The sequence below is a fragment of the Chiloscyllium plagiosum genome, chromosome 17, assembly GCF_004010195.1.
Source record: "Chiloscyllium plagiosum isolate BGI_BamShark_2017 chromosome 17, ASM401019v2, whole genome shotgun sequence".
NCBI classification, from domain to species: Eukaryota; Metazoa; Chordata; class Chondrichthyes; order Orectolobiformes; family Hemiscylliidae; genus Chiloscyllium; species Chiloscyllium plagiosum.
This window is the reverse complement of record NC_057726.1, coordinates 67,355,473-67,374,267: the sequence shown is the minus strand read 5'-3', so window position 1 is coordinate 67,374,267 and position 18,795 is coordinate 67,355,473. Positions and strand designations below refer to the sequence as shown.

Genomic DNA, 18,795 nt, shown 5'->3' with positions numbered 1-18,795 from the left:
CCCCATCCTCTCATTGCTGACGCCCAGCCCCTTATCACTGACCCCTGCCCTGTCATCACTGTCCCCTGCCACTCGATCATTGACAATGACCCCCAACTCCCCACCATGCCCAGAATATCACAATGTCAGTTTGGCCGGTCCCTCAGCGTTTGGCGGAAATGCACAGTCCTCTAACACATGCCAATGCATTGTCCATCCTCCACAAATGTGAGCTCATCGAAAACTCTGGGGCTCAGATCCGGCTTCATGCCAACTCCTGTCCCCCCCCTTCTCCTCGTGCTCTCTGACCTGCATCGCGCTTTTTACAAAGATTGACCTTGTTTGTTTCTGAAACCTCAGATGACCTTGCCCTTGCCTATTTCTGTGACCCAGTCCAGTCCCACCACCACCCGACCTTTTGATCCCAATTTCATTGCTAGTCATGATTTTCAGTTGCCTGGGCCCTGACCTCTCCATCTCACTTTAAAGGCATTTGTCAGGCTTGTGACCTCTGACCAAGGTTTTGATCACTTCACCAGCATCTCCTTAATGACTCAGTGTCAAACCTTATCATGGTGCTCCTGTGAAACATCTTGCTTGAGTTTCTCCAGCACTTTCTGCTTTGTTCCTTAATCCAGTCCCTCCTATGTGTATTGCCAACACTGAATACACTCCAATAGATTCCACCATTATTGTAACTTCAACAAGTTTCACCATTGCCAGACTTTACCCTATTCCGCATTTACCAGGGCTATAACAGACTCCACCATCGCCAGCATTGTAACAGTTTCCTCCATTACTAGGGGAACATTCCCTTAACAGCATGGTCAGAGATTCTCATTCTGGGATCATAATTATCTTCACTGTTTGTTCACAGGTAACCTTTCCTATTCGTGTTTTCCACCTGATGGGCATCAAGACTCTGATAGTAACCAATGCTGCGGGAGGCCTGAATGAAGAATTTAATGTCGGTGATATCATGTTCATTAATGACCATATCAATTTGCCTGGCTTTGCAGGACTGAACCCACTGAGAGGCAGCAATGAGGAGAGGTGAGTTAGAGAGGACCATCCATTCTATGTAGGGAGCACAATCAGCCATTTATTAATAAGTTCTTCACCTCCACCACACAATTTTCTTTCATATAATCTAATTTACTCACTAATATTACTCACCTTCTCTTGTTGCCACTGCATTTACTTGGCTAGTCCAGTTGAGTTTCTGGTCAATGGTGACCCCCAGGATGTTGTCAGTGGAGGATTCAGTGATGGTGATACCATTGAGTGTCAAGGGGCAGTGGTTAGAATCTCTCTTACTGGAAGTAGCCATTGCCTGGCGTTTGTGAGGCGCAAATGGAGTCTGAACCTGTGATATAACTGTCTCCTTGAAGGTGTTATTCGTGTAGTTCTCTATCCATGGATACACAACGGCATCTCCAGCTGCCGCTCAAGTTCTATAAAGCTTATGTAACCGGTGATACTTCATGTAGATGTGTTCATCGTGGTGTGGCCAAGACTCCATATCACAGGATGTGCATTCCACACAGCTGAGCTGACCTGCCATCTGTCACTTTTCAAAACTATTTATTTCAGTTAGAACAGTAGAAATCTTAACTGATCAGTTCCTCACTGATCAGTTCTTCCCTTTATCAAACTAAGAGCCGACTGCTAGAGACTGAAAACAATTGAGGAGAAAGAGAACAACCCCTCCACACCTCGTGGAATTCTTTCCAATTCATCAGAATGCTCCCATACACCATTTGCAATGCTAATTTCAGTGCAGCTAAGGTAGCACCGAGGAAGGTCTCTATTTACACTTTGCTGAAGCAACTGACAACGTTCGAAGACCAGATGAATCCAGCCACTAACTTTATTGATTCACTTGTGGGACATAAGCATTGCTGGCTGGGCCTGTATTTATTGTCCATCCCTAGTTGCCCGTGAGAAGGTAGTGGTGAGGTGCTTTTAGAAACCGCTGTGGGTTGACCCACAATGTCCGTAGGGAGGGAATTCCAGGACTAGACCCAGCAACAGTGAAGAAACAATGATATATAAGTCAGGGTGGTGAGTAGCTTGGAAGGGAACTTGCAGGGGGTGGTGTTCCCATAACTCTGCTGCCGTTGTCCTTCTCGATGAAGGTGATTGTGGGTTTGGGAGGTGCTGTCTGAGGAGCTTTGGTGGATTTCTGCAGGGCATCTTGTAGATAGCACAAAATGCTGCTCCTGGGTGTCGGCAGTGGAGGGAGTGGGTGTTTGGGGATGTGGTGCCAATAAAGCGACTGCTTTGTCCTGGATGGTTCTTGAGTGTTGTTGGAGCTGCACCCAACCAGACAAGTGGGGTTTATTCCCTCACACTCCTGAGTTCTGTCTTGTGAATGGTGGACAAGCTTTGGGGAGTCAGGAGATCAGTTACTTGCTGCAGTATTCCTAGCCTCTGAGCTGCCCTTGTAGCCGCTGTGTTTATCTGGTGAATCCAGTTGAGTTTCTGGTCAATAGTCACCCCTCAGGATGTTAATAGTGGGGGATTTGTCCTGCTTTTAGTGTACAGGACATACTTTAGCAATTTTACACATTGTCAAGTAGATGCCAATGTTCTGGTTTTTCTGGAACAGCTTGGCGAGGGGAACGGCACAAATCTTCAAGACCGTTGCCAGAATGTTGTCAGGGCCCATTAGCCTTTGCAGTATCCACCACTTCCAACCATTTCTTGATATCACTTGGAGTGAATTAAGTTGGCTGAAGGCTGGCATCTCTCATGCTGGGGACCACTAGAAGATGGATCATCCACTTGGCACGTCTGGCTGAAGATTACTGTGAACACTGTGAATTAAGGCTGCAATTAAAGTACAAAGTGTATTGTATAGCTCATTGTTGAATGAAGGCAAATACTGGAGTCAAGATTTAAAAATTAACCCTTAAGACTCTCAATCCACAGTGTCAACAAGGCACCTCTCTTTCTCTGTTATGCAATAAAGTATATCATTTTCAAACTTCATGTAAACTTCTAGAACACATTACCGGGATATCACAGTGTACCTTAGTGAATATCTTGGTGTATTTTAGGGGGATATTTCAGTATATCTTTAGTGTAATTGTGGAGGATGCCTCAGTGTATTTTCAACAGACATTTCAATGGGGGACTGATATCAATATATTTTTAGGGGAATGTCTCAGTGAGTTTTAGGGGGTAACGAAGTCTATTTTTGAGGGACCCCTCTGAATTTGGGAGCCAGTTATTTGAGGAGGATTTTGAAGTCAGTTTCCTGGAATGTTGCAGTGTATTGGGGAGGGATAGTCTGATGTGTTTTGGGAGCCTCCTGCAGAGTTTTCAGTACTGACCCTCTCTCCTGGCTGTTACTGTTGCAGGTTTGGTGTGCGGTTCCTGTGCATGTCAGATGCCTACGACAAGACTCTCCGGCAGATGGCCTTTGAATGTGCCCAGGAGCTGGGCTACCAGGATTTCATCCGGAACGGCGTGTACTGCATGCTGGCCGGCCCCTCGTACGAGACAATTGCCGAATGTCACTTCCTGAAGAAACTGGGAGCTGATGCAGTCGGTGAGATCCTCGTCTAACTTGACAAAAAAAAAAAACGAGAAGCTCTTATGTGAACCAGGAGCAGTCTAGCCCTCCAAATCCCTGAGTTGTACAGCATGGAAACAGACCCTTCAGTCCAACCAGCCCATGCTGACCATAATCCCAGACTGAGCAAGTCCCACCTGCCTGCGCTTGGCCCATATCCCTCCAAGTATTCCCTATTCATGTCCTTATCCAAATGTCTTTTAAATGTTGTAACTGTGCCCACTTCCTCTGGCGTTTCATTCCACACATGAACGGTTCTCTATGTTTAAAAGAAAATTGTTGCTCATGACTTTTTAAAATCTTTCTCCTCTCACCTGAAAAATATGCCTCCTTGTCTTGAAATCCCCCACTATAGAGAAAAGGCATCTACCATTCACCTTAACTATACCCCTCATGATTTATTAAACCTCTATAAGGTAATCCCTCAACCTTCTCCACTCCAGTGAAAAAGATACCAGCCTATCCAGCCTCTCCTTATAACTCAAACCCTCCATTTCCTGGCAACAACCTGGTAAATCTCTCCTGAACCCTCTCCAGCTTATTAATATCCTTCCTGTCACAAAGTCAGAAGTCACCTGACACCAGGTTATATTCCGACAGGTTTATTTGACATCACAAGCTTTCGGAGCACTGCTGCTTCACCTGATGAAGGAGCAGAACCATGAAAGCTTGTGATTCCAAATAAAGCTGCTGGACTATAACCTGGTGTCATGTGACTTCTGACTTTGTCCACCCCAGTCCGTCACGGCAACTCTACATCATGGCTTCCTGTAACAGAGAGACCAGAACTGGACACAGTAATGGACACACCAGCATCCTCTACACCCTCAACACAACTTCACAACTCCTATACTCAAAGGTTTGACAAATGAAGGCAAGTGTGTTAAATGCCTCCTTAACCACACCATCTGTGTGTGATGCAAACTTCAAAGATTTATATACCTTAACCACTCGGTCTCTTTGTTCTACAGCACTACGCACAGCCCGACTTTTAATTGTACAAGTCCTGCCCTTGTTTGTTTTATCAAAGTACAATACTTCTATTTATCCAAATTAAACTCCATCTGCCACTCCTCAGCCCATTGACCCAATTTAGATTAGATTCCCTACAGTATGGAAACAGGCCCTTCGGCCCAACAAGTTCACACTGGCTCTCCAAGGAGTAACCCACCCAGACCCATTCCCCTACATTTATTCCTAACTAATGCACCTAACACTATGGGCAATTTAGCATGGCCAATTCACCTGACCCGCACATCTTTGGACTGTGGGAGGGAACCGGAGCACCCGGGGGAAACCCACGCAGACACGGGGAGAACGTGCAAACCCCACACAGTCAGTTGCCTGAGGCAGGAATCAAACCCGGTTCCCTGGCGCTGTGAGGCAGCAGTGCTAACCACTGTGCCACCGTGCCGCCCCAACTGATCAATATCTTTTTGTAATCTTAGATAACCTTCTTCACTGTCCTCTGTGTCACCAATGTTGGTGTCATCCGCAAACCAACTAACCATGCCTCCTATATTCTCATCTAAATAATTTACATAAATAACAAACAAAAGTGGACCCAGCACCAATCCCTGTGGCCTCCAGTCTGAAAAACCAACTCCTCGCCATTAATCCAACTCTACTCCGGCACTGCACCCAGGCACACTCCCTGCCAATCAGGTTTCACGTAACAACCCCTGACAGCATCAGCCACCATCCCCCCACCCATCAACTACACTGACCCCTGACCAACCAGACACATACAAGACCACACCCCGACCCAGACCTCCCACCCAAACACACCTCCATACCTATCAACTGCACACCAGCATTACTGGGAGAAAGTGAGGAGCACAGATGCTGGAGGTCAGAGTCAAAAAGTGTGGTGCTGGAAAAGTACAGCCGGTCAGACAACATCTGAGGAGCAGGAGAGTTGATGTTTCAGGCATAAGCTCTTCATCAGCATTACTCCCAGCCTGGTCTCCCTTGCTCATCCCAGTGGGTATGCCTTCAAGAGGTCAATATCAGGTCATTATGCCTCTGTACTATCTCTAGATAAATCTTCCTCCAAGCTCCCAAGGTGGGAAGATGCCAGTGGACTCTGTGGCACGGTGTCAGGCAGAGTAAGGAAACTGAAGGTTCTGTGCCCTGTGCTGAGTTGGTTCATTAGTAAACACGTGAGGATAGACTGGAGTGCTGCCTGAGATCTGATGGACCAAATGGCCTGTTTCACTGCTGCACCAGTGACAGGTGCCACAGTAAGTCTCAGCGTTGCTGGGCTGGGGACTGAGGTCGTACACACAAACAGCCCTAGCCTACCTTTAACCAGTCTGAAGAAATCACCTACCAGATTCAAAAGGCTAACGCTGTTTCTCTCTCCACACATGCCACCAGACCTGCTGAGCTTCTCCAACGTTTCCCCATAATTGTTTCAGGTTTCTAACAGCTACAGTGTTTTGCCTTTATTTATAACCCTGACGGCCTGAGAGTCATTAGTATGCGTGCTACCTCCTACCCCTCTTTATCAGCAGCTTCTCCTGGCCTCAATTTGGCAGAGCCATCTCCACAGTTTGCCAGCATCTCAGTATAACCATTAATACCGCCCTGTCTTCCCACTGCCTCAGGCAGCGAGTGTGCCTGATTGACAAGGATCTGACCTCTCCTGATGAGTTGGGATTGGCCTGTGAACCCCAAGTGAAAGGGACCATTCCAGGAAAGAGGGACATTTTGATTACAGGCCTCTGGAAGCAGGTTGTCCTTTCAATGATTAATGTATTTTTTTCAGATATTCCAGCTGCAATCGCCTCAGTCTGAATAAAAACAAGGTTTAATGGTTACTATGAGACAATCTGCTCTCAGATCGATCCCTGACTTGACATTCTTAGTCACTGGGAACATGAGGAGCAGAGTAGGCCTCAGACCTTTGGCAAACATTGCTGATAGTTTGGGGGCTGGATGCCAAATGTGCAGGGCCTACTTGGATACCACCCAGTCCATTAATGTTCCTGTTGGCTTCATTCACAGTTTAGGAGCAACTACTTAACAAGAAAGTGGCAGATAGTGTTTGATTTAGATAAATGTGAGGTGCTGCATTTTGGAAGGGCAAATCAGGGCAGGACTTATAGTGTTATAGTGTTACCGAACAAAGATACCTCGGAGAGCGAGTTCGTAGCTCCTTGAAAGCAGAGTTGTAAGTAGACAGGGTAGTGAAGAAGGCATTTAGTATGTTTTGCCTTTATTGGTCAATATATTGAGTATAGGAGCCATATAACCCTTCGGTCCAACTCGTCCACGCTGACTAGATATCCCGAATGAATCTAGTTCCATTTGCCAGCATTTGGCCCACATCCCTCTAAACCCTTCCTCTTCACATACCCTTCCAGACTCTTTCTAAATAAACATAGAACACAGAACAGTACAGCACAGTACAGGCGCTTCAACCCTTGATGTTGTGCTGGCCTTTTATCCTACTCTAAGATCAAACTAACCTACATATCCTCCAACTTACTATCATCCATGTGTCTATCCGAGAGTCACTTAAATGTCCCTAATGTCTCTGATTCTACTACCACTGTTGGCAGTGCGTTCCACACACCCACCACTCTCTGAGTAAAGAACCTACCTCTGACATCTCCCCTAAACCTTTCTCCAATCACCTTAAAGTTATGTTCCCTCATGATAGACATTTCTGCCCTAGATAAACATCTCTGGCTTTCTCTATCTACGCCTCTCATTATCTTGTGTGTCTCCATCAAGTCACCTTCTCATCCTTCTTCGCTCCAATGAGAAAAGCCCTAGCTCCCTCAATTTTTCTTCATAAGACATGCCCTCCAGTCCAAGCGGCATCAGGTAAATTTCCTCTGCACTCTCTCTAAGCTTCCACACCTTTCCTATAATGAGGTGACCAGAACTGAACACAGTATTCTAAGTGTGGTCTAACCAGGGCTTTATAGAGCTGCAGCATAACCTCATGGCTCTTAAACTCAATCCCCCTGCTAATGAAAGCCAACACACCATACGCCTCCTTAACAACTCTATCAACTTGGGTGGCAACTTTGAGGGATCTATGGACGTTAGTTAGGTCACTTTTGGGATGCCGCATTCAATTCTGGTCTCCCTGCTATCGGAAGGATGTTGTGAAACTTGAAAGGGTTCAGAAAAGATTTAGAAAGATGTTGCCAGGGTTGGAGGATTTGAGCTACAGAGGAACCTCGATTATCCGAAGGACACGGGCAGGGAGTTTTCCGTCCAGTTAATTGAATGCCAGATAATCGATGCTGGATAACAAAGTTGGCCACGTATCAGGACCTTGCAATTTTGTTTGGATACTCTGAAACTCGGTTAATCAAATGCCAGATAACGGAGGTTCCTCTGTATAGGGAGAGGCTGAAAAGGCTGGAGTCAGTTTCCCTGGAGCACTGGAGGATGAGGGATCACCTAACAAAATTTACAAAATCATGAGGGGGATGGATAGGGTGAATAGTTAAGGTCTTTTCCCCAGGGTAGGGGAGTCCAGAACTCGAGGTCATAGGTTTAGGGTGGGAGGGGAAAGATATAAAAGGGACCTAAGGGGCATCCTTTTCACACAGAGGGTGGTACGTGTATGGAATGAGCTGCCAGAGGAAGTGGTGGATGCTGGTACAAACACAACATTTGAAAGGCATCTGGATGGGTATATGGATAGGAAGGGTTGAGAGGGATATGGGCCAAGTGCTGGCAGATGGGACCAGATTAATGTAGAATGGATGAGTTGGACCAAAGGGTCTGTTTCCATGATGTACAGCTCTGTCACTCTCTGAGTCTATTACATGTGAGGTTCCACTGAAGACAGCTTGGTTACATTAGTGATCGTAGGCAAGGGATGAGAAAGACCAAAGGAGATAAAAAAATGAAATCAGAATCACTCATGAAAGAGTATAATATTTGTGCTGTACCAGACCTTGTGTCAGCTCCAGAGGAATAGTGGATCAGGGCGTAAACTTTATGACAAACCACAGCATGAGTCAAACTGGCCTGAGGATTGCATCTAACTTTGAAGACATGAGAAAGCAGTTAATGTTCAAAAAAAAAACTCATCCCGTCAAGTTTATGCACATTCAGTATAACCTAAGGGATGTTGCAATTCTCTGTTGAAAGCAGATTGATCATAATTTTCCAAAGATAATTAGATTTTTGAAAACTCACAAATTTGCAGGCCCATGGGTGGGGAAGCAGTAATGTTGGGACTGGTTGGCTGGGTGTTTTCAAAGGCACAATGGGCTGAATGGCCTCTTGCTGCGCTGGAAGATTAATAGATTACAGACTCTTCTCAACAAATCCTTAATCATATCGGCCCAGTCCACCATCCAAACACCGAGCGGTCCAAAAACCTAGCAACATGGAGTCTCTGCATTGTCATCTCACTCAGTGCGCTGATTTTCCAATCCAGATCCGACCCAGACATTTATCCCTTCCCGATTGGAGTTCCTCATCGTCTGCTTTTGTTGAAAACCTGCTCCTGAATGTGAAGGAATAATGCTTCTTATCCATAATGTTGTCGGTGACTTGTTAATTTTAAACCTATTTGTTAGCTGGTGTCAAAGGAACCAGGTCAATGTTTGGCAGAGTAAGAGAGTCAAAGGTCATCACTGTTGTGGGTGAGTCCCAAAATCACAGACCATAGAGAGGTACAGTCTTCTCCTTGAGATCTCTGTGAATATTTGATCCTCGATCCGGAATAATGGAACAGAAAGCACGGCTTATTGACATTCAGCCTCACAACCTTATTCTGCCATTCCATTTGATCCCAGCTGATTACTGTCTTAGCTCGGTCTTCCCACGTGGGTTCTCTGATCATTGGTAAATTTATTGAACGCTATTCTCAGTTTTGAACTTTATGATTCACCCCTCCCATCAGCTGCTTTTCTCTCTGTGGAAGAGGTTTCAGTCGGAATAAATGAATCCCAATATCACCCTGAACTAATCTCTTCATGGCTTTCCACCAGTTTCAGTCAATCCTTTCATCATATTAAACAGTTCAATTTGACCACTCTTTAATTTTCTGTCCTGGAGGATATATAATGATTTACTTCTTGCTGTTTACATTGTTCATAGGATGGGCCCAGTATTTATTGCCCGTCCCTAGTTGCCCCTTCAGAAGGTGGTGGTGAGCTGCCTCCTTGAACCGCTGCAGCCCACCTGCTATAGGTTAATCCACAATTCCCTCAGGGAGGGAATTCCAGGATTTTGACCCAGCAACAGTGAAGGAGTGGCAATGTATTTTCAAGTCAGAGTGGTGAGTGGCCTGGAGGGGAACTTGGAGGGTATCATTCTCATATGTCTGCTGCCCTTGTCTTTGTATATGGAAGTGGTTATGGGTTTCGAAGATGCTGTCTGAGGAATCTTGGTGAATTTCTACTGTGCATCGTGTAGATGGTACACACTGCTGCTATTGTGCATTGTTGATGGGTGAACTTTGGCAAGTGAGAAGATGAATTACTGCCCCTGAATGCCCAGCCGCAGTCCACAATTGTAGTCATGAATATTTATATGGCTAGTCTGTTCAGTTTCTGGTCAATGGTAAACTCTCACACAATGGGAGATACAGTTATGGTTTTGCCATTGACTGTTAAGGATTGAAAATTAGATCCTCTCTTGTTTAAAATGGTCATTGCCTGGCATCTGTATGGTGTGAATGTTCCTTGTCACTTTGTCAGCCCAAGCCTAGATATTGAGGAGAAAGTGAGGACTGCAGATGCTGGAGATCAGAGCTGGAAATGTGTTGCTGGAAAAGTGCAGCAGGTCAGGCAGCATCCAGGGAACAGGAGAATCGACGTTTCGGGCATAAGCCCTGAAGAAGGGCTTATGCCCGAAACGATGCTGCCTGACCTGCTGCACTTTTCCAGCAACACATTCCAAGCCTAGATATTGTCCAGATCTTGATCTATGTGGACACAAATTGCTTCAATATGTGAGGAGTCGCGAATGGGTTGAACATTGTGAGGGATCATCAGCGAACATGCCTACTTCAGACCTTATGATGGAGGAGAGGCCATTGATGAAGCAGCTGAAGGTGGTTGGGCCTGAGGGATTCTGGCAGAGATGTCCTTGGAGCTGAGATGACTGACCTCCAACAACCACGACCACCTTCCTTTCTGTTAGATGTGATACCAAGCAGTGACAGGATCCACACTGCCCTGATTACCCTGGACTCCAGTTTTTGCCAAATATGTTTGCTGTAACTCGGGCAAGTCCTCACCAGTTTAGCTTTACTGTCCAGGTTTGGACCAGGACTGTAATGAGGTCAGGAGCTGAGTGGCACTGGCATAACCCAAACTGAACATCAGACAGCAGTACCTCGAGGTTGTACAGGACTATTGCCTTCCATTACTTTGCTGAAGATCACGAGCAGACTGACAGGACAGGAATTGGTCTGACTGGATTTGTGGGGTTTTTTTGGGGTCAGTACATAACTGAACGTTACTTCTCTCAGAAACACTCTCTTCAAACTGAGAAAGATCTACATCTTTGGTCTGAGGACTGTTGACCCTGCTTCTCATTTGTGGACGATTTTCTTGCTGGAGTATCATTTATCTTTCAGATACCCTGCTTTCTAGATATTGTTGTTTTTCTGTTAGCTTTCCTAGAGGATGCTTAATCTCCTGAATTTCTTCCTGGAAGGCTACTGTGTAGAAGTATGGACTCTCTTTCTTGTTGCAATTCTGGACCACACATCATTTTCTGATTACAACAGACACTCTCTTTCTCATAGTATTCTGGAAGAGGCTGAAACCGAGCAATTTCTTCTTTTTGACTATGTCCTTCAATAGTGGATGTTAGTCTGACTCCTGCCAAGACTAATCTCCCTTGAGTCTGGTGGTTTTCAGTCCTTCTCTGTGCCTATTCGACTGAGAGAGTGGATCTTCTAACAGTTAAACAACCTTTCTCTAATGATTATCTCACACCATCTTTATCACTGGTGTTGACAATTCTGCTGTGTCAAGTTTTGTGCCTAAGTGTTCAAAACAACATTAGTTAAAGATTCCTGAATAAGCTCAAGTGAGCTGCATTGCTCATTCCTTTTATTAGCTTTGGCTCTTTTTCACAAATATTGCAAAGTTTTAACTTCTGATCTGTCTGCCGTGGTGATAAGAAGGAACTTCCGATGAAACAACCCACCATTACTGCAGGGAGATATTGAGACTCGGCCCACAGCCTCAGCACGACTGACTGACCTCTGTTTGTAAACCCGGCAAAGTCAAAGGATTCCTGGTTCCATTCAGAATTTCTCAAAGCAAAACAAAATCTCTGAGCAAACTGTGAGTCACTTTCTCTCACTGACTTGACAAAACCTACCGTTTCATAAAACTCAGGATATTGACCCCATCCTTGATGGCGTCCCTCAAGTGTCCAGTAAATTGTCCATCAGTCAATCTCCACTTCATTGAACCCTGTGTGAGGCAACTCAGTACCTTGGTGTGTAGTTCAAAGGTCATTAAGGTTAATGCAACACAGCCAATTCCTCTCCTTAAACAACTTTGAAAACGTCTGAGGTAAAACAGTAACCAGTCAAAGCAACAGCTGAGTATAATATCCTTGGGAACATGGCCAAAATCAATGGTTAGAAAATACTGCTACTAGTTACATAATTTTGCCTTAAAATCATGGAATTCCTACAGGCCATTTAGTCCACTGACCCACTAAAGAGCATCCAACCCAGACCCCTCTATCTTATATAACCCTGCATTTCCCATAACTAACCCACCTAGCCTGCACATCCCTGCACACTCTGAGCCATTCAGCATGGCCAATCCACCTAACCTGCACATCTTTAGACTGTGGGAGGAAACCGGATCACCCGGAGGAAACCCACGCAGACACAGGGAGAACGTGCAAACTCCACACAATCCAAGGGTGGAATCGAACCCGGGTCCTGTGAGGCAGCAGTGCTGACCACTGAGCCACAGTGCTGCAGTTTAATCAAAGCACAACCATTCTTAAGTTTCAAACACTGATTACAAAGTAAGAATTCGAGACTTAAAGATCAAAAGTGAAGCTGAAATGAGGTGGAAAAGATAAAGCCGCAAAATGGTCCCACCTGACCACTCCTGGTTCCTGGTGATGTTTGCCCCCTGCACCAGTCTGTGGAACGGGGTGGGGGTCGTTTCTGGTAGTTCACTGCCACAGATTCTTCTTTGTCTTTGCTTTGTGTTGAACCCACCTCGTAAACAGTGTTAGAGGATGCACCACCCGAGAATGTCTACAGCCAATGAGTATCTAAAGAAGAGGCACTATTCTGAGATAAGAGGTAGATTAGTTGAAAGATAGCATTAAGTACAACTATATTCATAGCATCCCCACAGTGTGGAAGCAGGCCACTCACCCCATCGAGTCTACACCAACCCTCTGAAGAGCATCTCCCCCAGACCCACCTCTCCCATACTGCATTTCTCATGGCTAACCCACCCAGCCTGCACATCCCTGACTAACCCACCGCACATCCCTGGGCAATCCACCCAGCCTGCACATCCCTGGACAATCCACCCAGCCTGCACATCCCTGGACAACCCACCCAGCCAGCACATCCCTGGGCAATCCACCCAGCCTGCACATCCCTGGACAATCCACCCAGCCTGCACATCCCTGGACAACCCACCCAGCCAGCACATCCATAGACATCCCTGGACAACCCACCCAGCCAGCACATCCATAGGCAACCCCCCCAGCCTACACATCCCTGATCAATCCACCCAGCCAGCACATCCCTGGACAACCCACCCAGCCTGCACATCCCTGGACAATCCACCCAGCCAGCACATCCCTGGGCAACCCACCTAGCCTGCACATCCCTGGGCAACCCACCCAGCCTGCACATCCCTGGGCAACCCACCCAGCCTACACATCCCTGGACAACCCACCCAGCCTACACATCCCTGGGCAACCCACCCAGCCAGCACATCCCTGGGCAATCCACCCAGCCAGCACATCCCTGGGCAACCCACCCAGCCAGCACATCCCTGGACAATCCACCCAGCCAGCACATCCCTGGGCAACCCACCCAGCCTGCACATCCCTGGGCAACCCACCCAGCCTGCACATCCCTGGGCAACCCACCCAGCCAGCACATCCCTGGGCAATCCACCCAGCTAGCACATCCCTGGGCAATCCACCCAGCCAGCACATCCCTGGGCAACCCACCCAGCCAGCACATCCCTGGACAATCCACCCAGCCTGCACATCCATAGGTAACCCCCTCAGCCTACACATCCCTGGGCAACCCACCCAGCCAGCACATCCCTGGACAATTCACCCAGCCTGCACATCCCTGGCTAATCCACCCGGCCTGCACATCCCTTGGCAATTCACCCAGCCTGCACATCTTCAGAGTGTGTGGGAAACCACAGAAGCCGTGAGAATGTGCGAACTCCACAGAGACTGTCACCTTTGGATGGAATTGAACCTGTGTCCTTGGCACTGGGAGGCAACAGTGCCAACTACTGAGCCAAAACGCCACCCTGTTTGGTCAGATATGATCACTAAGATCTTAGTGAGTTGGTACAATTACATCTGCCCCCTCTGAAAGCTAGAGTAGAGCTCCACATCTCCAACCACAATGTGTGCATGGCATCAGTAGAATGGGTGGAGCCAATGCTACATGAATGTTGACCCATTCAGAGCCGTGACCTTATTCAACAGGCCCAGGGGGCCAGATGTTAGTGAGAGCTCTGCAGAATGTGCCTTTCTCCACTGCAAACGAAGAAAGGCACTCTCCAGAAGCTGAACTGACTTATTCCCCAATGACAGGTCTGCAGCTTTCATAGATTCAAACTATCTGTTTGCTCTGAGTTTCAAATGTGAAAAGTTCCAGGTGAGAGGTTCTCAGACCTCCTAACACTTGAGTCATCTTGGCTTCTGGTGTTTGGACTTGGATGTCAGTGGGATAGGCTCCAGTGATCTGTCCTGTCCCCCAGTCCCTTCCCTTTCTATGGGTGCCTCCATTTCAATTCCCTGGAGAATTCCAATGACCCAGCACGTCCTTTCCCTCCGAATGAGAAACTGGCTTACTTGGCCGTTAATACTCAATCAGACTCAAATGGAGGACAGAAGCTCATGTTCCTCTCGGTTCTTAGATCAGGTTTGGACCGATCCAAGCAACAAACCCACCACACTGCTACAGCTAAGTTTCTTGTCTCTAACAAAGGCAAGCTGGTGTTGAGAAAATGGAGTGGAAGCAGGTTCCATAGGAACTGTCAAAAGGGAATTGGATTAAGTCATTGATAAAGGGCTATGAGGAACTGGGAAAGATGTGCCAAATTGCCAACACCAGAATAGTGGGCTGAATGGTTTCCTACTCTACCATGGTGGTGGTGTCTTATAACAGACAGCCTGACATTTCTGATATTATCCTTGCTGCTGCTGTCTAAATCTCCTCAAAGAGAGAGAGAGAGAGAGATGGGGGAGATCAGAAATCAGATCAGCGTTCATTGCTAGAGGGATGGAGTTTAAAAACAGGGAGATTATGTTACAGCTGTACAAGGTGCTGGTGAGGCCACACCTGAGAGTACTGTGTACAGTTTTGGTGTCCTTACTTGAGGAAGGATGTACTGGCACTGGAGGGGGTGCAGAGGAGGCTCACTGGGTTGATTCCCGAGTTGAGGGGGTGGGTTATGAGGAGAGACTGAGTAGACTGGGATTATATTCATTGGAATTTAAGGGGGAAATCTTATAGAAACATATAAAATTATAAAGGGAATAGATAAGATAGAAGTAAGGAGCTTGTTTCCACTGGGGGGGGTGAAAATAGAACTAGGGGGCATAGCCTCGTAATAACAGGGAGCAGATTTAGGACTGAGATGAGGAGGATCCTCATCACGCATAAGGTTGAGAATCTGGAACTCCTTGCCGAGTGAAGAAGTTGAGGCTGCCTCGTTGAATTTTTTTAAGGCAAAGATAGATAGACTTTTGAACAGGGGGTAAAGGAATTAAGAGTTTTGATGAGCAGGTGGGTAAGTGGAGCTGAAGCCATGAAGAGGTCAGCCATGATCTTATTGAGTGGTGGAGCAGGCTCGAAGGGCCGGGCGGCCTACTCCTGCTCCTAGTTCTGATGTTCAGCCTGGATTCGGTAGGCGCTCATGTGGAAGATATGTTTCTCTCTCTCTCTCTCTCTCTGTAGGAATGAGCACAGTGCCCGAGGTAATCCTTGCCCGTCACTGCGGATTGCGAGTGTTTGGCACCTCGCTCATCACCAACAAGGTAGTGACAGACTACAGCAGCCAGCAGAAAGCCAACCACGAGGAAGTGCTGCAGACCTCGAAGGATCGGGCTGAGGCCCTGCAGAGGCTCATCAGTCACCTGGTGGCGAAGATAGACTGAACGTTGCACGGCCCACTGATCCCTAGGACGCTGTAGCAATAATATTATTACTAAACATGGAGTAAGATCGGATGTGGAGGAGGATGCAAAATACAGAGTCAAATCTCTCGTCCTTGTACACACCAGATAATCGACAACAAGACTACTTGTGTTAGACAGTCCAGCTCATGCCAAAGCATACAGTCCCCATTTGGCCCAACAAGTCCACACCAACCCTCCAAAGAGCATCCCACCCCCCTGCTCCCACTCTGTCCCTGAAGCCCTGTATTTCCCCTGGCCAACCCACCTAACCTCCACATCCCTGAACTTGACAGGCAATGTAGCATGTCCAATCCATGTGACCTGCACATCTTTGGACTGTGGGGGGAAACCGGAGCACCTGGAGGAAACCCACACAGACACGGGGCGAATGTGCAAACTCCACACAGACAGTCGCCCGAGGCTGGAATCGAACTCTGGCCCTGTGAGGCAGCAGTGCCCCAAAGAGTCAATGTGCTAAAATCCCCATCCTGCCAATGTACCACTTCCAGTTGATATACCCCACCTCTCACGTGACACTTACCCCATCCAGTCATTGTACCCCATGTTGGTAACGAACCTCACCCATCATGTTGAGTACCCCGACCTACTATTATAATCCCATCTACCCATCCTCTTCCCACCTCATACACCTACTCTCCCATCCACCTACCCATCATATACTCTATTGGTCCCTAATCACACCTACCCACTTTGTGCCCTGCTTATTCTTTATATCCCCCCTCCATCTGATAAGCTCCTCACCTGCCCCTGCTGAGCTCACCTGCTGATAACCTTGGCCCAATGTTCAGTCCCATTGACTGTTGACTGTGGATTACACAATAATGTGTAATATACTGATTGGTCCAATCTATCTTGAATCACCACTGTTATCCAATTCCACATCCATCTTGCTTCTAATATATGTATTTTAGACTAAGGTTAATATAAGTCTGCAAGATAATTATTATTTATTTCTAACATATTGTTGGAGATAAAGGACAAGTGTGTTTCTACTGAAAAAAGCTTGCATTTGTATCGCACTTTTTGCAACTATCTCTTTAAAGCACTTTTACAAATGATGCATTGCCGTTTGAAGTGTCTCCTTTCTCAGGCAGACCCTCGGCAGGGAGGCATATTGCTATCACTCAGCTTTGACGGGCTCCAGGATGATGATAAGTCCAATACAAAATGTGAAGACTGTGTGTATGTGTATGTGTATGTCTGTGTCGGTGTATGTGTGTTTCTCTGTGTGAGTGTGTGTGCCTGTGTATGTGTATGTATGTGTGCCTCTGTGTGTGTGTGTGTGTGTGTGTGTGTCTGTGTCAGTGTATGTGTGTGTGTATGTGTGCCTGTGTGTGTGTATGTGTGCCTGTGTGTGTGTGTGTCTGTATCAGTGTATGTGTGTCTCTCAGTGTGGGAGTGTGTGTGTTTGTGTCAGTGTATGTGTGTGTGTATGTTTCTCTGTGTGTGAGCATGTGTGTGTCTGTGTCAGTGTATGTGTGTCTCTCTGTGTATGAGCATGTGTCTGTGTATATGTATGAGTGTATGTGTCTGTGCGTATGCCAGTGTCAGTGTATATGTGTCTTTTGTGTGTGTGTGTCTGTGGGAGTGTGTGTGTGCTTGGGGGATGGTGGTTGAAGGCTTAGGTACATTGGTTGTTTGGTGGTTTGTGCATTCCATGCAACACCTCACATGGCCCATGCGTATTCCCAACAACGTTTCTCAACATGCTCATATCTTCTCTATTTTGGTTGGTCACAGGCCAGGATTTCCCATGAATCAATGGGAACATTGACCTCCTCATGGATGTTTGAACTCCTCAAGGATTTTTGACCTACTCAAGATGTTTGACCTCCTTGAGGATATTTGACCACCACAGGGATGTTTAGAAGATATCCCTAAAACATTCCCTCTGACCTCCTGGGGGGTGGCCATCATGACTCAGTTCTGACAAGTCACTTGTAATATGAAAAATGTTTAGTAAACTCCGATATGGAATCCATGTGGAAACAATTTGATGTTTCTGCAATGTGGCTCAGGGTATAAATACAGAGGAACCTCGATATTCCAAATATCAATTATCGGATTATCCAAAGGGGATCTCAAGATCCTGATAGAAATGTTATGTCAAAGTGCTGTTTCAACCCTGATCACGTCTTTTTTTTTACAGGTATAATGATTAGAAACGAACTCGGCTCACTGAAATGCTGCAGAGAACAGTCCTGGACAGTCCAGGCACCGTCTCCAACTTACTGACCTCCCGCCCTATCTCTCTCTCTCCCACTCTTTCTCTGGAATTCTACACAGCGGTGAACCCTAAACCTCTCCCCTCTTCCCCAGATAATCTCTCCAACATTGTCCTGTACAGGGCAAAGGTGGAACTTGTCAAAAAAGGTGTGTCTGTGCATGTGTGTGCGTGTGTGTGTGTCTGTGCATGTGTGTGCGCATGCATGTGTGTGTAAGTGCATGTGTGTGTGTGCACGTGCGTGTGTGTGTGTCTGTGCATGTGTGTGCGCATGCATGTGTGTAAGTGCATGTGTGTGTGTGTGCGCGTGTGTATGTGTGCACGTGCGTGTGTGCGCAAGTGTGTTTGTGAGTGTGTATGTGTGTGTATGAGTGTGTGTGCATGTGTGTACGTGCGTGTGTATGCGCATGCGTGTGTATGTGTGCGCACGTCTGTGTGTGCGTGTGCGCTTGGCGTGTGTGTCCGTGCGTGTGTGCATGTGTGTGCGCGCGTGTGTGTCTGTGCATGTGTGTGTGCGCGTGTGTGTATGTGTCTGTGCATGTGTGTGTGCGCGTGTGTGCATGTGTGTGTGCGCGTGTGTGTATGTGTGTGTCCGTGCGTGTGTGCATGTGTTTGTGCGCGTGTGTGTGTGTGT

At 46.9% G+C, this 18,795-nt stretch overlaps 1 protein-coding gene across 3 annotated transcripts in view; it reads left to right on the top strand.

Annotated features, from left to right (window-relative positions):
* Window positions 1–16,995, top strand: part of pnp6 (purine nucleoside phosphorylase 6) — an 81,318-nt gene extending 64,323 nt beyond the window's left edge. For all 3 annotated transcript variants that reach the window (XM_043707372.1, XM_043707371.1, XM_043707373.1), the window contains exons 4-6: window positions 857–1,032; window positions 3,345–3,535; window positions 15,696–16,995. In XM_043707372.1, coding sequence (XP_043563307.1) covers window positions 857–1,032; window positions 3,345–3,535; window positions 15,696–15,895 — 567 coding nt within the window. In that variant the 3' untranslated portion in view covers window positions 15,896–16,995. The remainder of the gene's footprint in view (window positions 1–856; window positions 1,033–3,344; window positions 3,536–15,695) is intronic.
* Window positions 16,996–18,795: the final 1,800 nt, after the last annotated feature.